Source organism: Asterias amurensis, chromosome 9 (assembly GCF_032118995.1).
Source record: "Asterias amurensis chromosome 9, ASM3211899v1".
Taxonomy (NCBI): Eukaryota; Metazoa; Echinodermata; class Asteroidea; order Forcipulatida; family Asteriidae; genus Asterias; species Asterias amurensis.
Window position 1 is genome coordinate 8,781,337 of NC_092656.1, and position 18,254 is coordinate 8,799,590.

Consider the following 18,254-nt stretch of genomic DNA (forward strand, 5'->3'; position numbering starts at 1 on the left):
AAAACATTGTGAGAAACAACTCCCTCTGAAGTAAAATAGTTTTTGAGAAAGAGGTAATTTCTTTCTCAAAACAATAAAACGCTTCAGCTGAAGCCTTTTATTATGCATCTGGAAGCACACAAATTTATGCTACAATGGTGCTTTTTTCTTTCACTAATATTCTCTTGCAAAATTCGAAGACCAATTGAGCCCAACTTTGTACAGGTTTGTTATTTTATGCATATGTTGGGATACACCAAGTGAGAAGACTGGTCTTTGACAATTACCCAATGTGTCCAGTGTCTTTTTAACAGGGTTTAAGAGATTCAACACCAAATACTCACAGAACTTTCCTTTGCACCTACCTTTTACCACAAGCAAAGGATACTTACCAACTCATCTGTACACAAGATCCAGGTCCATCTATCACTGCATATCTAACAGACTTACAGAACCACTTATTCACCAGAACATGTACATTGCTCCGACACAAGAACTACAATGTACCCTGGTCGACTATTCCCTTTTCGTTTGAAGTCCTTGCTTTAATTAGGTACAGATACCCACAACTTCAGTGGTAAAAGACGCAGCACAATTATAGCCACGTCAACAGTTTATGACTCTGGCAGAGCTGGATTCCTACCACCAACCTAAAACCTTTTTGTCGGTCAAGAATGTGCAACACACAGAAAAGCCGACGACGATGGAACAAATTATTGAAAGCATTTCTCAGATTTCCCACTTTATCGCTACTCCTGATGTTAGAGTGTCTTGACACCAAATCTTCAATAATTTAGCCACTCAATACACTTGATAAATGATATAAACGGAGTCGAGTTTCCACTCACGAATCACCCAGGAGAGTTAGTGAGTATCAATGCCTTTTGTAGATTGATTCTTATGGATGGTCCATGTGCTTTCTATTTTCTATCCCGACATGTTATTCACTCAACACAAAGTCATAATGGAAATAACTGTTCATTTCTTCAGACAGTTAATGTTTCCTGGTGGGATATTTGTAGGTCTCCTTACTTCTTGTTTTCGCTGTTTATCATATACTGACAGAGTTCAAGGGAAAACTTCACCACCATGTGAAACATATCAATCAAACTAGTAACCACGGCTTTCATCCAACACTGCACCTTCACAGGTACCCATTTGTACAAACTGGATGAATCAGACATTTTTTCTTTCTTTTCAGAAATCAATTTCTCCACTCTAAGTATTTCTCCCACAATAAATGTAGTTAAAGTCAGTAAGAGTGTTGTTGGATTGACATCATGTACTTCAAAAATTTAGAATTTCACTTCACGTCCTGCAAGTTTCAGATCAATGCCCAGTTTCTTGCTGTATTTCTCACATAGCTCTGTTCAAATTTCACCAAGACCCACTAACACAAACTGTGACATCTTCCTCAAAACAGGTAAACTGCTTTTTAGCGACTACATGTATTACTTTAATGCTGTCAAGCAAACCCCTCAAATCCAAGAATAGTTGGTTTTGTTGCCTCTTAGTTAAAGAAACCAAGCCTCCCTGCACTCCCAGAGTGTTTAATGCATTTCAGACAACTTGCAGACTGCCCCCATCAAACCCAACAGCAACCCCCCCTCCACAAAAAAATAAATAAATAAATACCTAAAAAACAAAAAATACTTAGAACATGTATGCAGTTTCAGGAAAATCTCCCCAAATCAGGCAAGTTTCGTGCATTTTCAAAGGTAGCTGCATTTCCCCAAAATTGTCCCAGACTAACACAAGACAACACAAAGGAGCAAACAGATAATTAAAGACTTTCACAAATTTTCGTCATTTTTAGATAAGTCAGGCATAGAAAAATACATCAATTCCTTCCTCCAGTAGTGGAAACAAAAAAAATGCAACTTGACAGCTCGTTTTCTTCCCGACATATTTGAACAATTGCAGTACATGAGTCACTAAGACTGGTGTAATGAAACACTTCGGTAAAATTTCTTGTGCAAAAGTAGCTGAAACATATTCTAGCTGTCGAATAAACCCGAGTAATCGCAGGTGTCAAGTAATTGCAGATGTTCTGTTTTGAAGTTTAGAACACAAAGAAGGACAAGAAGTTTGTAGATGGGTCAATGGCATAGATTGTACAAACTGAAATGCCATGTATGAAAAAGTGTTCATGACACAAAAGACAACTGAATACACACAAAACCAGTTTCATTAACTTTTTCCAGGAAAGGCAAGCTACAAACCCAAAAGCTCCAATCTTTCCAAGCCGCCGATTTTTCCGCCAGTGTTTCTTATATAACAGTTTCCCCAACAATTTGTCTCGCAGCAATACGTACAGCCGTAAACTTGAAACCATAAAACATCATAGCTCAATCAGCTGGATCACTTGTGGTCACATTTATTTTACAAAAACATTTCGTTGATAATCATGGATTTTGTAAATTTTCCACTTAAGCGTAAACTTAAGCGGAATCTCAAATCAGCTTGGGTCACTTGCAGTCCCGTTTATTTTGGATCACAACATTTCCTTGATCGACACCCAACATGTAAAAAAAACTTTTTTGTTGCGCAGGAAAACCCACAATCGTCAACTTTTAACCACAAAGCATTGTTAACTCGATCAGCTTGGTTTGAACCACAATAAAACACTTCCCTGATCATCACCAAACTTATGAATTCCAGCATTTTGTTTCGCAGGAATACCCACAAATGCCATCTTTAAACCATAAAGCATCGTAACTCAACAAGCTTGGTCATTGTGGTCGCATTTAATTTTGTATCACACTGAAAACATTTCGTTGATTGTCGCCAAACTTCTAAATTCCACCTTCATTTATTTTGCCGTCATGAAAAATATTTTTGAGGTGTCCTGGAAACACCAACCATATTTCCATATCCCAACTTGACAATTTCCGCTGTAACACTTTTTGGGTGTAGATTTGTGCAGCTGAAAGAAAAAGAGTGACAAAAAGTGCAAACGAGTGACACAAACCTCTCAAAACTTCAAAAACACCTCTCCGTGTTTGACTATTCAATAATCGTCACAATCACATTCCCCCAGAGAAATCTGTGCAGTGACAAAATTAGACGTAATACCAAAAGAGAGACCACAGCAGAACGATTTCCAACTACAAGTGGATGTCTTTGAACCCTTTATTTCTGCAACTCAAACTCTACAAAAATTGCATTACTCTACCTACAAAGGTGACCAACTACATGTACCAACCACTAATGACAGAATTTATCACGTCGTCGGTTTCAAATGCCAGTAATCCGAGTATAACAATATACAGTTTTAAACACGTTAATACTTTTAAACAATTGGTAGCACTTTCACAGAGACACAGAGTCCTGACACTAATTTAATTTACACTTCAGGGACGAGTTTCAAATGAAGTCGAACATATTCAAATACACAAGGCAGTCTGGTAATCTTTCTTTCTCATACAGAACAAGTTTGTTTCTTGTTTTTTTCATAAACATTGAAAAGAGAAAAGCAAAGTTGATGTGTATGTAACAACAGCCTAACGACAGCTTTTTTCATATTCATTGACCAAATTTCAAAACAACTTCTCAATCAGTGAGCTTTGTTCGACAAAGTCTCAAAAGAAAAGTGTACATAAAGAAGGAGCCATTCCCTCAGAACTCATCTCAAGACACTTGACCAGAGTTGTACACCAAGTAAAAAAATACACATTTCAAAACCTGTTTGAATTTCTGCTTTATCGGAGACCTTTGAAATGCTAGGTGGCAGCAGACTCACCAGGTAAATTTCCAATGTTTACCAAGTTCTGAGCATGCGCACATCTTCGAGAATGATGGATTTACCTAGTAAGCCTGCTGCAACCTTGTGTTCCCAAAGTCCCTCATGGACTACCAGCACATTCTCAAGACAAGTCTCTTTCTACATCTTATGTTTCCACCCGAAAAGACAAACAAACTAGGAATTTGTTGGCTATTTCTCACTAGTAAAATATATCATCAACTTTGCTTTTTGGACCAATTCCCAAAAGACTGCAACCCAAGACATTCACATTCTTCATCTGACGAGAAAACTCCCTTATGTCTATGAGATGTTACACTCCCTCCTCGTGAAGTAAATCTTTCAAAACAGTTCAAGATTGAAGTTGCTCAAACCACCAGGAAATGGATGATGCTTTCAAGGAAATGTTTAGCTCCTCCAGAATCCATCCCAGGACGGGTACTCTGCTAAAAGAAATCTTCAGACGTTGCAAAGATCCTTGGATGGAATTGGCATCGGGCAACTGCTCCTGACAGATATGTTTGCTGGGAAGCAAAGTTTCATATCCTTCTTGTGAAGAGAAACTTTCATGTCCTTTCTCTACCCAGCACGACTCATTTGTACATGTTTAATTTGACATAAGCAGACTCGGAAATACCGCTGGAAAATGTCTCTTTAAAAAAACATGTCACACAGTTGAGAAGCGGTAATAATTCAACTTAGTGCAACACTGATCATAAGTTAAATTCGTATGTAGCTCATAAAACCACAGCTGGCAATATTCTCCACACCTTCTCGCTTAAATCTAAATTGTAAACATCGGACAAGGCATGCCTTTCGACTCTTGCCACCTTGTATTAGAATCAGAATAATACACGGAATGGTAGCTTTTTATATACACAAGCAGGCTTTAGATGCTGAACAATACAATTATGGATACATTCCAATCGTACAAAGTTAAAGCAACTTTTCCGGAGATAGTATAATTTTGAAGCTAAACACAAATCATGCAGATACACCATTATTATTAATTCCTAGACCACGGGTTGACATTGCTGTAAAATGCAAGACAGTGTCACAGATTATTTATTTCAAGCTACCAGCCTTCCGATCAAAAGAGGCAGCAGAAGTGATCACGCAAACTTGTTCAAACAAGATACACCATTATTATTAATTCCTAGACCACGGGTGGACATTGCTGTAAAATGCAAGACAGTGTCACAGCTTTTTAATTTCAAGGCACCAGCCTTCGGATCAAAAGAGGCAGAGGTGATCACGCAAACTTGTTCGAATCAAGAACGAAATGGCAGCCAATCTCCCGAACATCAGCATGTGATTATGGCAACTTAAGAAAACCTTGTAAATCTTGTCTCGTTTTGCCATGATGCCATTATGCTTTCAAAACCATTACACGAAAAGGTGCTTAGCAGCGTTGTTTCGATTGGCTTTCAAATCACAGCAAATAAATGTGGATGCACCAGCATCTTACAACAAATATAATTTGGTCAAGTCACAATCTTACATCTACATCAAACCCCAAGTAGAGATAAGACATAATGAAAAACCTGGCACACAGGAAAAAGTCTAAAATAAAACAAACCAATCAACAGCTACAACGACAGTTCATCGAATCGACGTTTGCTTACAATTAAAAACAAAAACCTCTTTTAATACGCTGAAAAAATAACAATAAAATCACGCAATATACAAAATCCTTTGTTGTTCTTCAAAAACTAAAACAAGCACTTAATAACTTCTAGGTCCGAGCAATGACTCCCTCACAAAGGTGGGTAAACCGTTCCCGGTTCTCATATATCAAACTCGACGTTTGGATAAACCGGAATTGAATGGTGCGATCAGAATAAAATTATCAAACAGAACGAAGCAGTTTGGAACAATTCAGAAGAACAAATCAAATACAAATTGCTCTCTCTCTATGAATACAGACAATTCACAAATACCCCCCTCCCCCGTGACAAGGCCTCCAAAACCACACAGATGAATTTGGAACGTGATTAGAACTGATACATCACCCGAAATGAAGCCAGAACAGCATCCTGACAATCACAGTTAAAAACTAAGAAGTGTTGATGGATCCTGATCAAAAAATCAATTCCCGATCATAAAATAAATTCCAGATCAATGGAATCAACCTTTGCAACACTATTGATAGAGTCAAAGTCCAAACATCATCCTTGGCTTAAAAGTCTCGACCCCCGAATAAAAAACCTAATAACCAAGTGTTGATGAGACAGCATGTACACTGTAGACAACCGCAACCTCTGCAGGACACCGTTTATAAAACAAGGGAACCAGTGAACAGACTTTAGGCATAGTCAAGAGTCACTTCAATATCACGACCTTCCATTCGACAACCACTCATCTCTCCTGTTTAGCGGGAAAAATCAGGTTAAGGAAAATAACTGCTTCAGTAAAAGTGCAAAGATTTTAGACAACTTTGAGTGTCCCACAAAAATTGAAGGGGGAACGGGTGTACATACCTGCCAACTGAGAAAGTGTTATTCCCTCTTTGCTAATTTATTTTCCATCTTCAGGTTTGAATTAGGAAATGATTTGTAAAATGAAAGCAATAAATCTGAGTGTTTTTTTTTGCATTATTGTTGAGTTACCGATCTATACTTTGGTCAAAAGTTCCTGTCTTTGGAGCGCTACATGGCAGCAGACTTGACTTAACAGGTAAACTTTTGTTCAACTGGTTGTCAAATCAATCAGGTTGTAAAATCAATCAAGGCCCTCGTGGCTTTGCAACTGGACTTGGGCACGTGTTCTCCCATTCCAGTCGCTTGGGAACACGGCTCTTTGAAGTTGTCCAAGCCACAAATGCCTTGACAAAAGGCTAGCATCATTCAAGATCATGTCCAAGCATGACGTAAACAAGGAAGGCATGGATTTACAGTACGATTATAAAAGGATACGGATTGCCTTTTGTGCATCTTCAGGGTTCTGGAACCTGACAGTCCCATAACCCTTGGACCTGCCACTCTCGGCGTGGGTCTTGATCTCAGCAAACTGCACTGGACCTGTGGAGCAAAGCGTAAAACATGTTCTTCATTAGGTCATGTCACTCCACACAATCACATTAAGACTTAGATTAAGAATGGAATGCCTGACCAGGTGATAAGCAATTATTTTTTTAGGACAGACATCCCTCAGTCCTGAATCATTCATTTTGGCAAAGAGAACACAGAAGGATTTGGGAGGGTAATGATTAATTCAAGGCGTGTGAGTGAGCCTTTAAAAACAAAGCAGAAACACTACATGATATAGGAATGATTGTGTAATGTCAAGTGAGCATGCGTCACGAATTTACCCTGGTCGATTAAGGAAACCCCATTAATCCAGTATGTAGGCTTATCACACATTATCATAGTTTAACATTATTGTTGCCATCTTAAATAAGGCATGCTAAACTTATAAGGGAATTAAAAGAACGAAGAAGAAAAAAAGAGAAAAAAAACACAGGACAAAAACAAAACAGAAATTAAAAAATTCGATATCAATAAAAAAGCAAATATCTCACAGGCCTATACTTAGATTTGATAAGGCGTCTGTTTGGACTCCCAAGATTTAAATTTCAACTTACCGATCAACTTGAAACGATCCTTCAGATCCTGCCAGGAGTACTTGAACGGCAACTGTAGTTATAGACAACAAACACAAAGGCACTGTGAGTAAATTGTGCCTAAATACAAAGGTCAATAACCCTTGGGAAAGCTTAACAACAGGAAAAACAATCATATAAACTTATAAAGCGCACAAAGATCATGAAGTGCTCATGGCTCTAAATTATTACTAATACCATACACATGTATAATAATCAAAATGGAAACATAAACGATGATGTGGACAAGTTGGAATTATGGTGAAGAAATTACGTAAAGCTTTGAATATTATTGCCTACCAATCTTTCTAGCTAACATTGGATAAATGTACATGATTCAACAATTGTTTTTTGTGCCTTCAGCCCTCAGTCATTCACTTTAAAAAAAGAGGATACAGGTTTTTTGGAGGGCAAGGAATGAGCTCTAGAAATACAGTCTAAAAAATGCCTAGCTCAGTTGTCATAATTGTTTAGGCCTACGAATAAAGACTATCAATACTATGTCATAGGCCTGTATGGTAAAAAATATGCAGACAGACGAATGGGAAAACTGCACAACAGCTAAGAGCAAGTTCAAGTGAGGCACTATAGTCGACTAAAGTCGACCATTGGTTGATTTTGCCTGGTACCCAGGATGTATTGAATGCATAGGTAACGATGGAATATTGACCAGTGGTTGACAAATGGTCGCCCTCCGAACTTGCTCTAAATTGGCCATGTGCATAAACTGTCTCAAAGCCAGACACATCTACACACACAGCATTGGTATACGTATAATACCATCAACAGATGCTTGATATGTACATACGTACAACAGATTGCTAGCAATAGACTGTGCAAGTCTCGCGCAGATTTGAACTTCCGGGACCATTGTGGTCCCAACCTTATGGAGTTTTACGTTGGGGAAATTTTGTTTCGTCCATTACTTTAGTTTGATATAGTTTATGACCATAAAAATGACATATGTTGTTAAAAATGTAATACTAATTAACAACATATATAAAAGTAAAAAATAAAGTCAACATAATAACGAAGAAAACCCGATATTTAAACTTGACCTCAGGTCAGATTACTTATAAAAAATTAAGAATTTGAGCCCATCTCCGATCACAAAACTTACGCAGACGCTTGTTTTGGCCGCGTGGGGTGGAAAGTCTTTTCATTGGTCGCTTAGGCGTCGGCTTCCTCTTTAAACTGCGTCACCCGTTTATCTTACGCCCTTGCGACCATCGTGCGTCCGCGTATAAACCAGCTTCACATTCGGGCGTAGATTTACAAAAGGGGTTTCAAAACATTTAAGATCAAACAAACATCCTTGTCCCAGAGTTTTACTTTTGTCTATACATATAGACTTTAACCGATAATTGTGTATTAATTTAAAAAGCTAAAACTAATTTAAACAAGCTCTAATGGGTATTCGGCATTAAGAAAAAATTACAGCAAAGATTTGATTCATAAAAAAATTAAGTTCTTCAGTTGTCGTGTTTTCTCGCTCCGGTGCGCGCGAGACTTGCACAGTCTATAAGGAAGCATGGACTCTAACCAAGTTACAAAAGCCAGTGGACGTCACACCTTATAGGGCATCGTAATTCTTTTCTAGTGTGATGGTGCGTGCATATAAAAAATTGGTTTCAGTTCATAATTCTATTTACAACCACAGGTATGCAATGATCGTTACAGCAGTGCTTCCTACACATGTCACCTTAAATTCACTTTTGCCTTTAACAACAAATATTTCCAAACATGAATTGGTTAAATCAACAAACAAAATATAACACAATTTCATTCCACAGTTAAAGCACCGAACAAAAACAATGTTACACATACAAATTTAGATGTAATAATAAACAAGAGTAGGAAAAATGGATTAAACGCATAACATGTATGTTGAATAAAGTAAGATAAAAATGGAAATTTACTTCATTAGAATTTCAACGAAAGGCGGAAAAAAATCAGGGAAATCTTCTTGAAAGAAACTGTGTAAAACAACAGATATGAATAGATTTGCTCAAAACAAAAGACTTACATTTCTGACGAAGACTTGACATCCCTGTTCAACACCACTACGTCCACGGTTGTCCCTATCCCTGTCTCTACCCCCTCCCCCTCCTCCTCCTCTTCGGTCCCGATCCCCACGGTCTCTGCCACCCCTGTCCCCCCTGTCTCGGTCATCCCTCATGTTACCCAGGCTATCCCCGTAGTTGTCCTTCCCACCGCTGAGCATGCCCATGTTGGAGCCCATCAGCCCCTGTCCGGAGCCTCCGTATCCCCCAGAGTTGCCCATGTTGCCCATGGAGGACAGGTCTGATCCCATACCCAGAGAGGATAGACCACCCATGTTGAGGGAGTTCTGAGAGAGGTCACCGCCAAATCCTAAAAATGAATTCATAAGAAAAAAATCTTGAATGATAAAAAGAAGAGCCTTTCAATGAAACATGTTTTATAAAAAACATTATTAACATAAAATTTGGTTTTTTACAAAATGGAGAACCATGTAAAAAAAAAAAAAGAAAAAAAAAAGTAAAACCAACAACACAATATCACAATGTATTTTGCTCAGAGTGCTGGGCATTACAAAGTGAGTCCTGGGGTGGATTTCACAAAGAGTTTAATAAGACAAGTCTTATCTTGAGTTTCTTGTTTCTTGTCGTAACTTAGGACTAGCCTTAAGTTTTTAATATCAGCCAAGCATTGCCCACCAATGGCTACAACACTGAAATGAATCTTACCTCCCATACTGCCTAGCCCACCTCCTAGTCCGCCACCGAGCCCACTACCCAGATTCCCACCGAGTCCAGATCCGAGGCTGTTACCGAATCCACTTCCACTGCCTCCAAGCCCACTCATCCTGTTGCTGTCCAAGCCTCCAAGACCTCCACCGCCGAGGTTGGATCCGAGGTTACCAAGTCCTCCCAAGCTGCTCCCAAGACCTTCAAAGTTGGCGAAAAGAGATTATTGATACAATTTAAGTTGAATCTTTTGATGCTGCTTCAAAACAAACAAACAAGAACTTTCAGATATAATAATACAGCATTTGTAAGGCTCACTTTCCTGTACACCACTTGAAGGCGCAGGTGTATTAGAACTTAAGTTAGAGTATTGTCAAATTGGTTGGAACGTAAGCATGAGCAAGTGTGTTTTAAGTTTCTGATGATAGAGAGTGATGTTGTGTATTCGTGTGAGGTCTTCAGGAAGTGAAATTTAGAGTCTTGGTGCTATGTTGAAAGGCCCTGTCCCCATAACTGGCTAACAAAGTGTGAGGAACATGAAGCGTATTGCCGATATATTTCAGGGCGGGTCCTGTTGCATGGAGTGTCAAGGGATTTTGTATGTGACACTCTAGGGCAGATGTCTAACCACTAGACCAATGAGCTTAGAGGCAGTTTAAATACCATATTTTAGCAGTGGTACAATGAACTGTTTTCCAAAAAAAAAAAAAAGAGTTCAACCGAAACAATTTTATTTATCTAAAAAATAAATTGTCAGAAGTCTGATATTTACATGAGTAGCCCTCACGTGTTTGATGTTTCAAGCCATTGAGGGAAAAATCTTACACGCTATAAAGTGCCACTTACCACCAAGGTTTCCCATGTTTCCTAGATTTCCCAGGCCCATGTTGCCCATTCCGATGTTGCCCAGTCCACCTAGTCCACCACTCAGCCCTCCTCCCATTCCTCCTCCTCCGCCCCCCTCCTCCTCCTCTACCACCAGACCCGCCTCCCATACCACCACTGCCTCCGAATCCACTGGTCAGATTCTCAAGACTGGGGCCAAGCTGGCTTAGACCACCTAAACAGGGGAAAAAAAAACGGTTGAGATAAAAGACTGTATTGAATACGACGTCACGCGGCTCAAATATCTGACCTACAAGATGGCGTCTGTGCGTGTGCGTGCATGTGCCGTAGAAATCAAACCGGGAATGTTGCGTGCTGCGTGCTTCGATGATGTACCATTCGCATTTGGCTGGCATACGGTTTGCCCTACAAGATGGCGACTTTTCATAGCGAACGGGGGTTATTCAATACGGTCTATAGCAGAGGTGTGATTTGAGAGAGAAAAACTGAGATAATAGCAGAGGTGTGGTTGGAAGAAAAAAGGTTGAGATAACAGAAGGTGTGAAACTGGGAATGGACCCTTCCCATGAAATATGTAAATTGCACATAGAGTGCGCACTTACATTTTGGTTGGCAAAACGAGGGAACGTCGCGCTGTTTTGTACACAGCTAACTGCATGACGCAGATGCGATCGCGGGTCTGCTTAGTGCACAACTCTATGGAGTTTGCCAACCAATAGGGTCTATACGCATGCGTGAATGTAATTAGCATATTTCAATGAAAGGGTCCATTGTCTCCTCTTTCTTAAAGTCTAAACGAAGATCACTACATATCTAAGAGGACTCTCTAGACTGGTATGATAATTTTTGCTCTTGGGGTAAAAGTAGGAACATTTTGATGAGTCGAGGCGGAATGTGGCTGGCCCACATGTAAAAATGGTATAGGCTTTTAAAGGACATTTTCAGGATATTTAAAAACACATTTTGCAGATTTTTATGAGAAAAAAAAAGAAAAGGAAATCTGACTTAAGTTGAGAGAATATCATGCCTGTCTAGACAGCTACAAACAGAGAACTAAGAATAGAGACAATTGATACATTTTGATGGGAGTTAGAAGGCATCTGATACATGTGTTAAAAATTGTGAAATCAGTAAAACATCTTGACAACTTGAACGCCTGCAATTTGAAATATCCATGAATAATTACCACATTCGAACCCACAGTCCCATGACTTAACCAAAAGAACTTAAATATGACGCTCTAAACCACTCAGCCATGACAACCTAGGATAGCTTGGACAACAATCATAAAAATCACTTCCTATGAAACCCTTGAGGTATAGAGAGCGACAACTTACTTGGAAGAGGTTGCTGCTTCTGGGGTCGGTCTCTATCTCTCTTGGCTTGATCCTACATAAAAAAAAATAAAGAAACAATTGTTTAGAGATGCATACAGTGGTCTCGATATAATCCAAGCTTGGCCTGTTTCGTAATTTGGCGGCTATGGCTTGAACGCCGCGTCATCATGTGTTGAAGTATAGACTGTCCTTAGCAACAACCTTAGAAACAGCCATTGCCAATGGTCACCAACTTGGATACAGCCCAAGTCAAGCATCTGTGCTAGACCCCCCCCCCTAATCCAGATTCTCTGATGATTGGTGAAAGAAATTCAATTCTATTATCTATTATCTATTAAATTCAATTCTGTTGAAAATTTCTAATTTTTTTACGAATCCTGTGCAATGGGTTTACTGCAAACCAGTAATTAAAATAATTTTTGGTGGCGACTAGTTTCTGTTTTAAAGCAAGGTGTTTCTGTTCTGTGTTGTAAGCAGATTTGTGAAGCCAGTAGGGGAGAGTGGGGGGGGGGGGGCAGGAAAATGAGCAGTTTACATTTGTGCCTTCCAAATTGAGATTTAAAACTTACCATTCTGACGGCAAGTTTCCTGGTGTAGAGCATCTGCCCATCAAACATGGCTATTTCAAAAGGGTTAAGGAAATCTAATAAAAGTCCAAACCTATGGGATAAACAAATCCAAAATTCCACAAAACAAATGCAAAATTCTACAAAACTGCATTCCTGGTCAGGATTGAAACTTTGCGAAGGGCAGCCCAGCAATTGCTGTAGGGTAATTCGAGGTCTGATATTTCTTACAAGATCAATTCATGTAAATAACGGTTAAACTATCAGTAAAATAAAGGATACAGATGGCATTGACAGCTTCCACAATGGATTCGAATGTAACAGTGGCACTGCCTTTACTCTTTCCTTTGTTGTCCATCAAGACGTCAGCGTGTGTGACCTCTCCGGCAAGATGGAAGATGTCCTTCAGTTTTCTCCAGTCTACATCGTATGGAATCTGAAACAATGGCGGTAAAAACAGTCATTTCATACAACAATAACAAAGACATTTGTAAAGCGCCTGGTGCAAAACAGTCATTTCATACAATAATAACTAGTTCTTATATAGCGCATTTCACAATAACATATCAATGCACTTAACATTAGTGCCCTGGTCTCTCTCATAAAGGCATGCATAATACTTTGTCCTTGGGTGAAAACAATAAGAGCTGCCAACATTTGCATCTTGCAATCAGGGAGATTTTGTACAACAATCAGGCAGATATTCAGAATTACATTCGTCATATTTCCATATGGGAGATTTTCAAATTTTTCCATCATTACATGGAAAGATTGGTCTTTTAACTCAATTTTCAGGGATCTTTCTGCAGAATTTTTGCAAAGGCTAAACACCAGAAAAAAGACTTCCTACATGCCTGTAAAGGACAGCGATGGAAAGGCAAGGAAAGGTAAATAAAGCCTCTGTAGGAAAACTTACATTAGACACAAAGATGGTGTCACTGACTGTGTTGGGGTCCAGGTTGAGCTGGGTAAGCACCTGGGGTGTCAGTAACATACGCGCCTTCTGCTCCTTGTCAGCCTGCCGCCTGTACTTGTCACTGTACCGCCGGTCCTGGTCCTAGGCATTCAAATGGGAATATGTAGGCATGGGTAATTTATACTTAGTTGAAGGTAACAAAAGCCATACTTTACAAATATTGGTCTATCAGATGTACTGTTTGTTTGTTTGTTTGTTTGTTTGTTTGTTTGTTTGGATATCCTCCAGTCAATGGAACTCTGCAAATTCCCACAAGGGGGTATAAACACCAAGCTGGCGACAGCCAATCTCTCTCATACAAACATTGTTTAACGTCTGTTGAATTGCATAAATCAAGAAGTTGTGATTGAAACTTACGATTTTCACAACCAGCCCACGTCCTCTGATCTGGAATTTGTTCATCTTGTCCATGCACCTGTCCACGTTTTCCTTTGAGGCAAATTCAACAACACTGTGGAGATAACAAGAAAGGAACAATTCATAATAAAAAAAATAACGGTTCATAAAAAAAACTGACATCCACAGACTTTGGTATGAAGTCATGAGCTGTTAAAACATGCAGATTCCAACTACACGTCTAAAAGTTTGAGTTTCTGATACCTGAAGGACAAAAAATATTTATGATACTTATCATAATAATTTTCATATTTGCAAGAGTTACAAATGAGACTTACCCAACTCCCTGCAGACATTCCGTAGACCAATATGAAAGGAAAAAGGGAAAACAAAAAGAGCAAATGTTTAGCCAAATTTATCGCCACTTCAGGTCAACAATGTTTTAATTTAGTACTTTTAGGAATCAGGCATGACATTTGGCCACTAGAATTTTTTTTTAGAAATACAAGGGCTGACAAACATGTGGTATAGGACTTCATAGACTACCAGTCAAATATTCAAGTACAACGTGAGTGAATGGGCCCTCTCAACTAACCTTGCCCCTGGGCATCACAAGCCTTAGCTACACCCTAGGGCGCCACACCACTGGGTTCACTGGAACAAGGCCAACTTAAAAACACTGGCTTTGTGGATACAATCTGAGACCATTCAAACCACACCATGAGTTCCAAGAAGTTTCAACAAAAAAAGTTACAACAGGTGGTTTCTCAAGATGTGTGACCTTCTAATGGAGAGGTTTTGACTTGGAAAGGTAAGTAACTTGATTGTGGATTAGGCTGGATGAAGTAGTTTTACTTTGAAAGGAAAGTGACTTGATTGTGAATTGGCTGAATCAAGAAGTTTTACTTCAAAAGGAAAGTAACTTGTTTGTGAGATGGAATACAAAGCAAGAAGGCTACAGTTACCTTTGATCTGTTCTCTGTATCAAAAAACAGCTCTGTGTATGTGACCTCACCCACTGAAACGAGAGAGAGAGAAACAAAATGATTAAAAATGCAACTTGAGAACTTTAAAGGCAGTGGACACTATTGGTAATTACTCAAAATAATTATTATCATAAAACCTTACTTGGTAACAAGTAATGGGGAGAGGTTGATAGTACCGGTATAAAACATTGTAAGAAACTGCTCCCTCTGAAGTGACATAGTTTTCGAGAAAGAAGTAATTTTCATCGAATTTGATTTCGAGACCTCAGATTTAGAATTTGAGGTCTCGAAGTCAAGCATCTGAAAGCGCACAACTTCGTGTGACAAGGGTGTTTTTTCTTTCATAATTATCTCACAACTCCGACGACCAGTCAAGCTTAAATTTTCACAGGTTTGTTATTTTATGCATATGTTGAGATACACCAAGTGAGAAGACTGGTCTTTGACAATTACCAAGTGTCCAGTGTCTTTAAGAAGAGAAGGGCTACAAAAAACTTAGTTTTGTGATGCAGTTATTTTCCATGTATCGAGTATTATTAAACAAGGAAAACTGACGAAAGTCCTTATTAAAAGGGATGTAAAAATTACAAGTCTCAAATCTCATGTTAAATCTGTGTAAGCCATTATATCTGATATCGCCCAAAGTTAATTTTGTAAACCATGTGAGAAAGAGCAACGTTCAAGATCTGCAAGTGCAGTCCTCATGTGCAGTCAACAGAATTAAACAATTCTGACAGGTGGACACCAGTCATAAAAAAACCCAGGTTTTGCCAAGTTTTGGGAAAGGCCCCAGGGCCCAACTTTCACAGCACTGCTTAGCAGCCAATTTTGTGCTTACTCTGCGATTTCCATTTCACCACAGCGCTGCTAACCGCACACAAATAAGCCTGTCACATTTCCAGTGCTTTACTGCACAAAAATAAATGACGTCACAATGCAAATCCATGGTGAACGCGCAATACGGCCACTAGATTTCCTGCTAACCTGTGAAATACGCTTACACCTTAGCAAATTTTTCTGCCACAGTTAGGCACAAAAGTTTGCTTAGAATTAAGCATCAGGTTGAAATTGAGCCTAGGGTTCAACTCACCTTCTTTCCTCATGATATCTTTAAGTTCTTGCCATTTAATCTCAAACGGAATGTTACTGACAAAGACGGACCGGCAGACTGTCTTGTCTCGTCCACCACCCCCGTCACGATCCCGGCCCCCGTATGGGTGGAACCTTCCCCCTCGTTGGTCGCGCCTTCCCCCATCTCGACGCCCTGAATCCCGGCGGTCACGACGATTGTCACGATCCCTGTTGCGCTCTCGATTCCTGTCATTTCCTCGGTCACGATCTCTTGGTTTATCCTGTGATCTGCAAATACAACAAATATTGTTCAGAAGAATGACTGGAAAAGTTGCAGAATCTAACCGCAACATCTCGACTTTTATTTTATACGACTTTATCTCTATGGTTACATTACAATGACAAAGATAGTAAATTTTAAAATAATATCTACATTTCTACAGGAATTGAGACAATCAAATGGTGTATAAAAACCAAAGACATACTTTGCATTTAATTTAAAAGTTGCTGGCGCGTTTGTCATCCAGTTACTTGATTTATATTTGAAGTTTGAAAAAGAAAAAACGAGAACAGCAGAAATCAATAGACATTATATTTAGTACAAATCAATTTTCAGAAATCTTCCGTATCCTGCCCCACCACTTTTTCAATAATTAAAAAACAGAAAAAAAGGAGAGTTTTATTGAGTAAATAAGATAATTTTTTATCAAATAAAAAAATGAAAAAGTGATGGCAGGATACAGAAACTTTTGGTGATTTTCTTTTTATGTAAAAAAGAATTAATAAAGCAAAATTGTTCAAACAAAACAGTAATTTAAATTTAATAATAAACAAACAGCAATTGAAACTTTAAAATAAAAAGACAATCTCAGTGACTCAAGTTTACAAATAATTGTTATTAAATTTAATGCCAACAAACACTTAAAAACTTTTACCAAAACCTGAATAAAAGAAATACAAACAAAATAGAACAAAGCAAGCATCTCAACCCCCCTCAGCGAGGCTCACGTAAGCCACAAAAAACACCACATGAAAAAAAATCATTTCTCTTTCTTTCTTTTTCAATTCTATTTATATTTATTTCTGGTTATGTGTACTGTATGGGGCGACTTTGCTAATTCTGGGGAGGGGGGGGGGGGGGGCGAGATGAACCGGTTTCCGTACCTTTTATCGGGTTTATCGCCGTCTTTTTCATCGGCGTCCGTGCCGTTGTCACCAGGACCGGTCGTGGCATCGTCAGTCCCCTGATCGTCAAATTGACTCGTTTGGCCCAACTCAATGGCAATAATGTCATTGTCTATGCCCTCGGAAGTGTCTTCGTTTCCCGACCGTTCTTCACCCATGTCGCACACGTCCGCCTCCCCGTCGAAATCTGCCATGTCTCACAGAATAGTGGTGTCTTCAGAAGCTTCAAAATTGAGATAAAAGGAGTGAAAAACAGAGAAGACTTTTCTGTAAATTTTGTGCGGCGCGTGGTTAAAAATACACATGCGGCCGACGCGCTGGCTAGTTTTTAAATAAAATGGCGTGCGTGTTTTATATTCGTGGCTTAAATTCACAACCATCCATGTGATATGAATTTTTTATGAATAAACAATAGTTGTAATGTGACATTTATGAATAAACAATAGTTGTAATGTGACGTATTCCACTAAGCCGCGCCCACCCCCTCCACGACGCGTGTGGTTCGGTTTTTACCAAGAGTGGTTTTACTCGGGTCCTCATTATTTCTTACTTTTCTTACCCTTGTGCCTACTTGATGATGCACAATAAATGATATGTCTGTTAATTTGGTTAGACTCTTCAAATTAAAGAAGCAGAGCAGTTTGGATAGTATAGAAGTTCACACGTCATGATCAGTTTTGACTGAGGACATTTTACTTTGAAATAGCCAGCTACTGCGCTGCCGGGCCACTCATGGAAAAATAAAACACTTTCTATCCCGTAAAATTTTAATATAAGAAGCGTACCATGGGCCTGTGTGGACTTCGCCAAGACTTTCGGATATATCTATAAAAATACTGCGATCTGTTGAAACCAAATATACATGAGTTAGTTTCTACATTAATAAATGATTGAAATATT

General features: G+C 39.0%; 1 protein-coding gene across 1 annotated transcript; it reads right to left on the bottom strand.

The window, feature by feature from the left end:
* Nucleotides 1-3,087: 3,087 nt before the first annotated feature.
* LOC139941546 (myelin expression factor 2-like) lies at nt 3,088-17,685 on the bottom strand. The gene is given in 16 exon segments (XM_071938096.1): nt 3,088-6,088; nt 6,637-6,741; nt 7,305-7,356; nt 9,349-9,695; nt 10,052-10,252; nt 10,898-11,013; nt 11,015-11,111; nt 12,235-12,286; nt 12,804-12,853; nt 13,083-13,236; nt 13,717-13,857; nt 14,134-14,227; nt 14,451-14,458; nt 15,078-15,130; nt 16,189-16,457; nt 17,334-17,685. Coding segments are annotated over 16 exon segments (2,016 nt in total). The 5' UTR covers nt 17,549-17,685; the 3' UTR covers nt 3,088-6,026.
* Between the last annotated feature and the right edge of the window lie 569 nt (nt 17,686-18,254).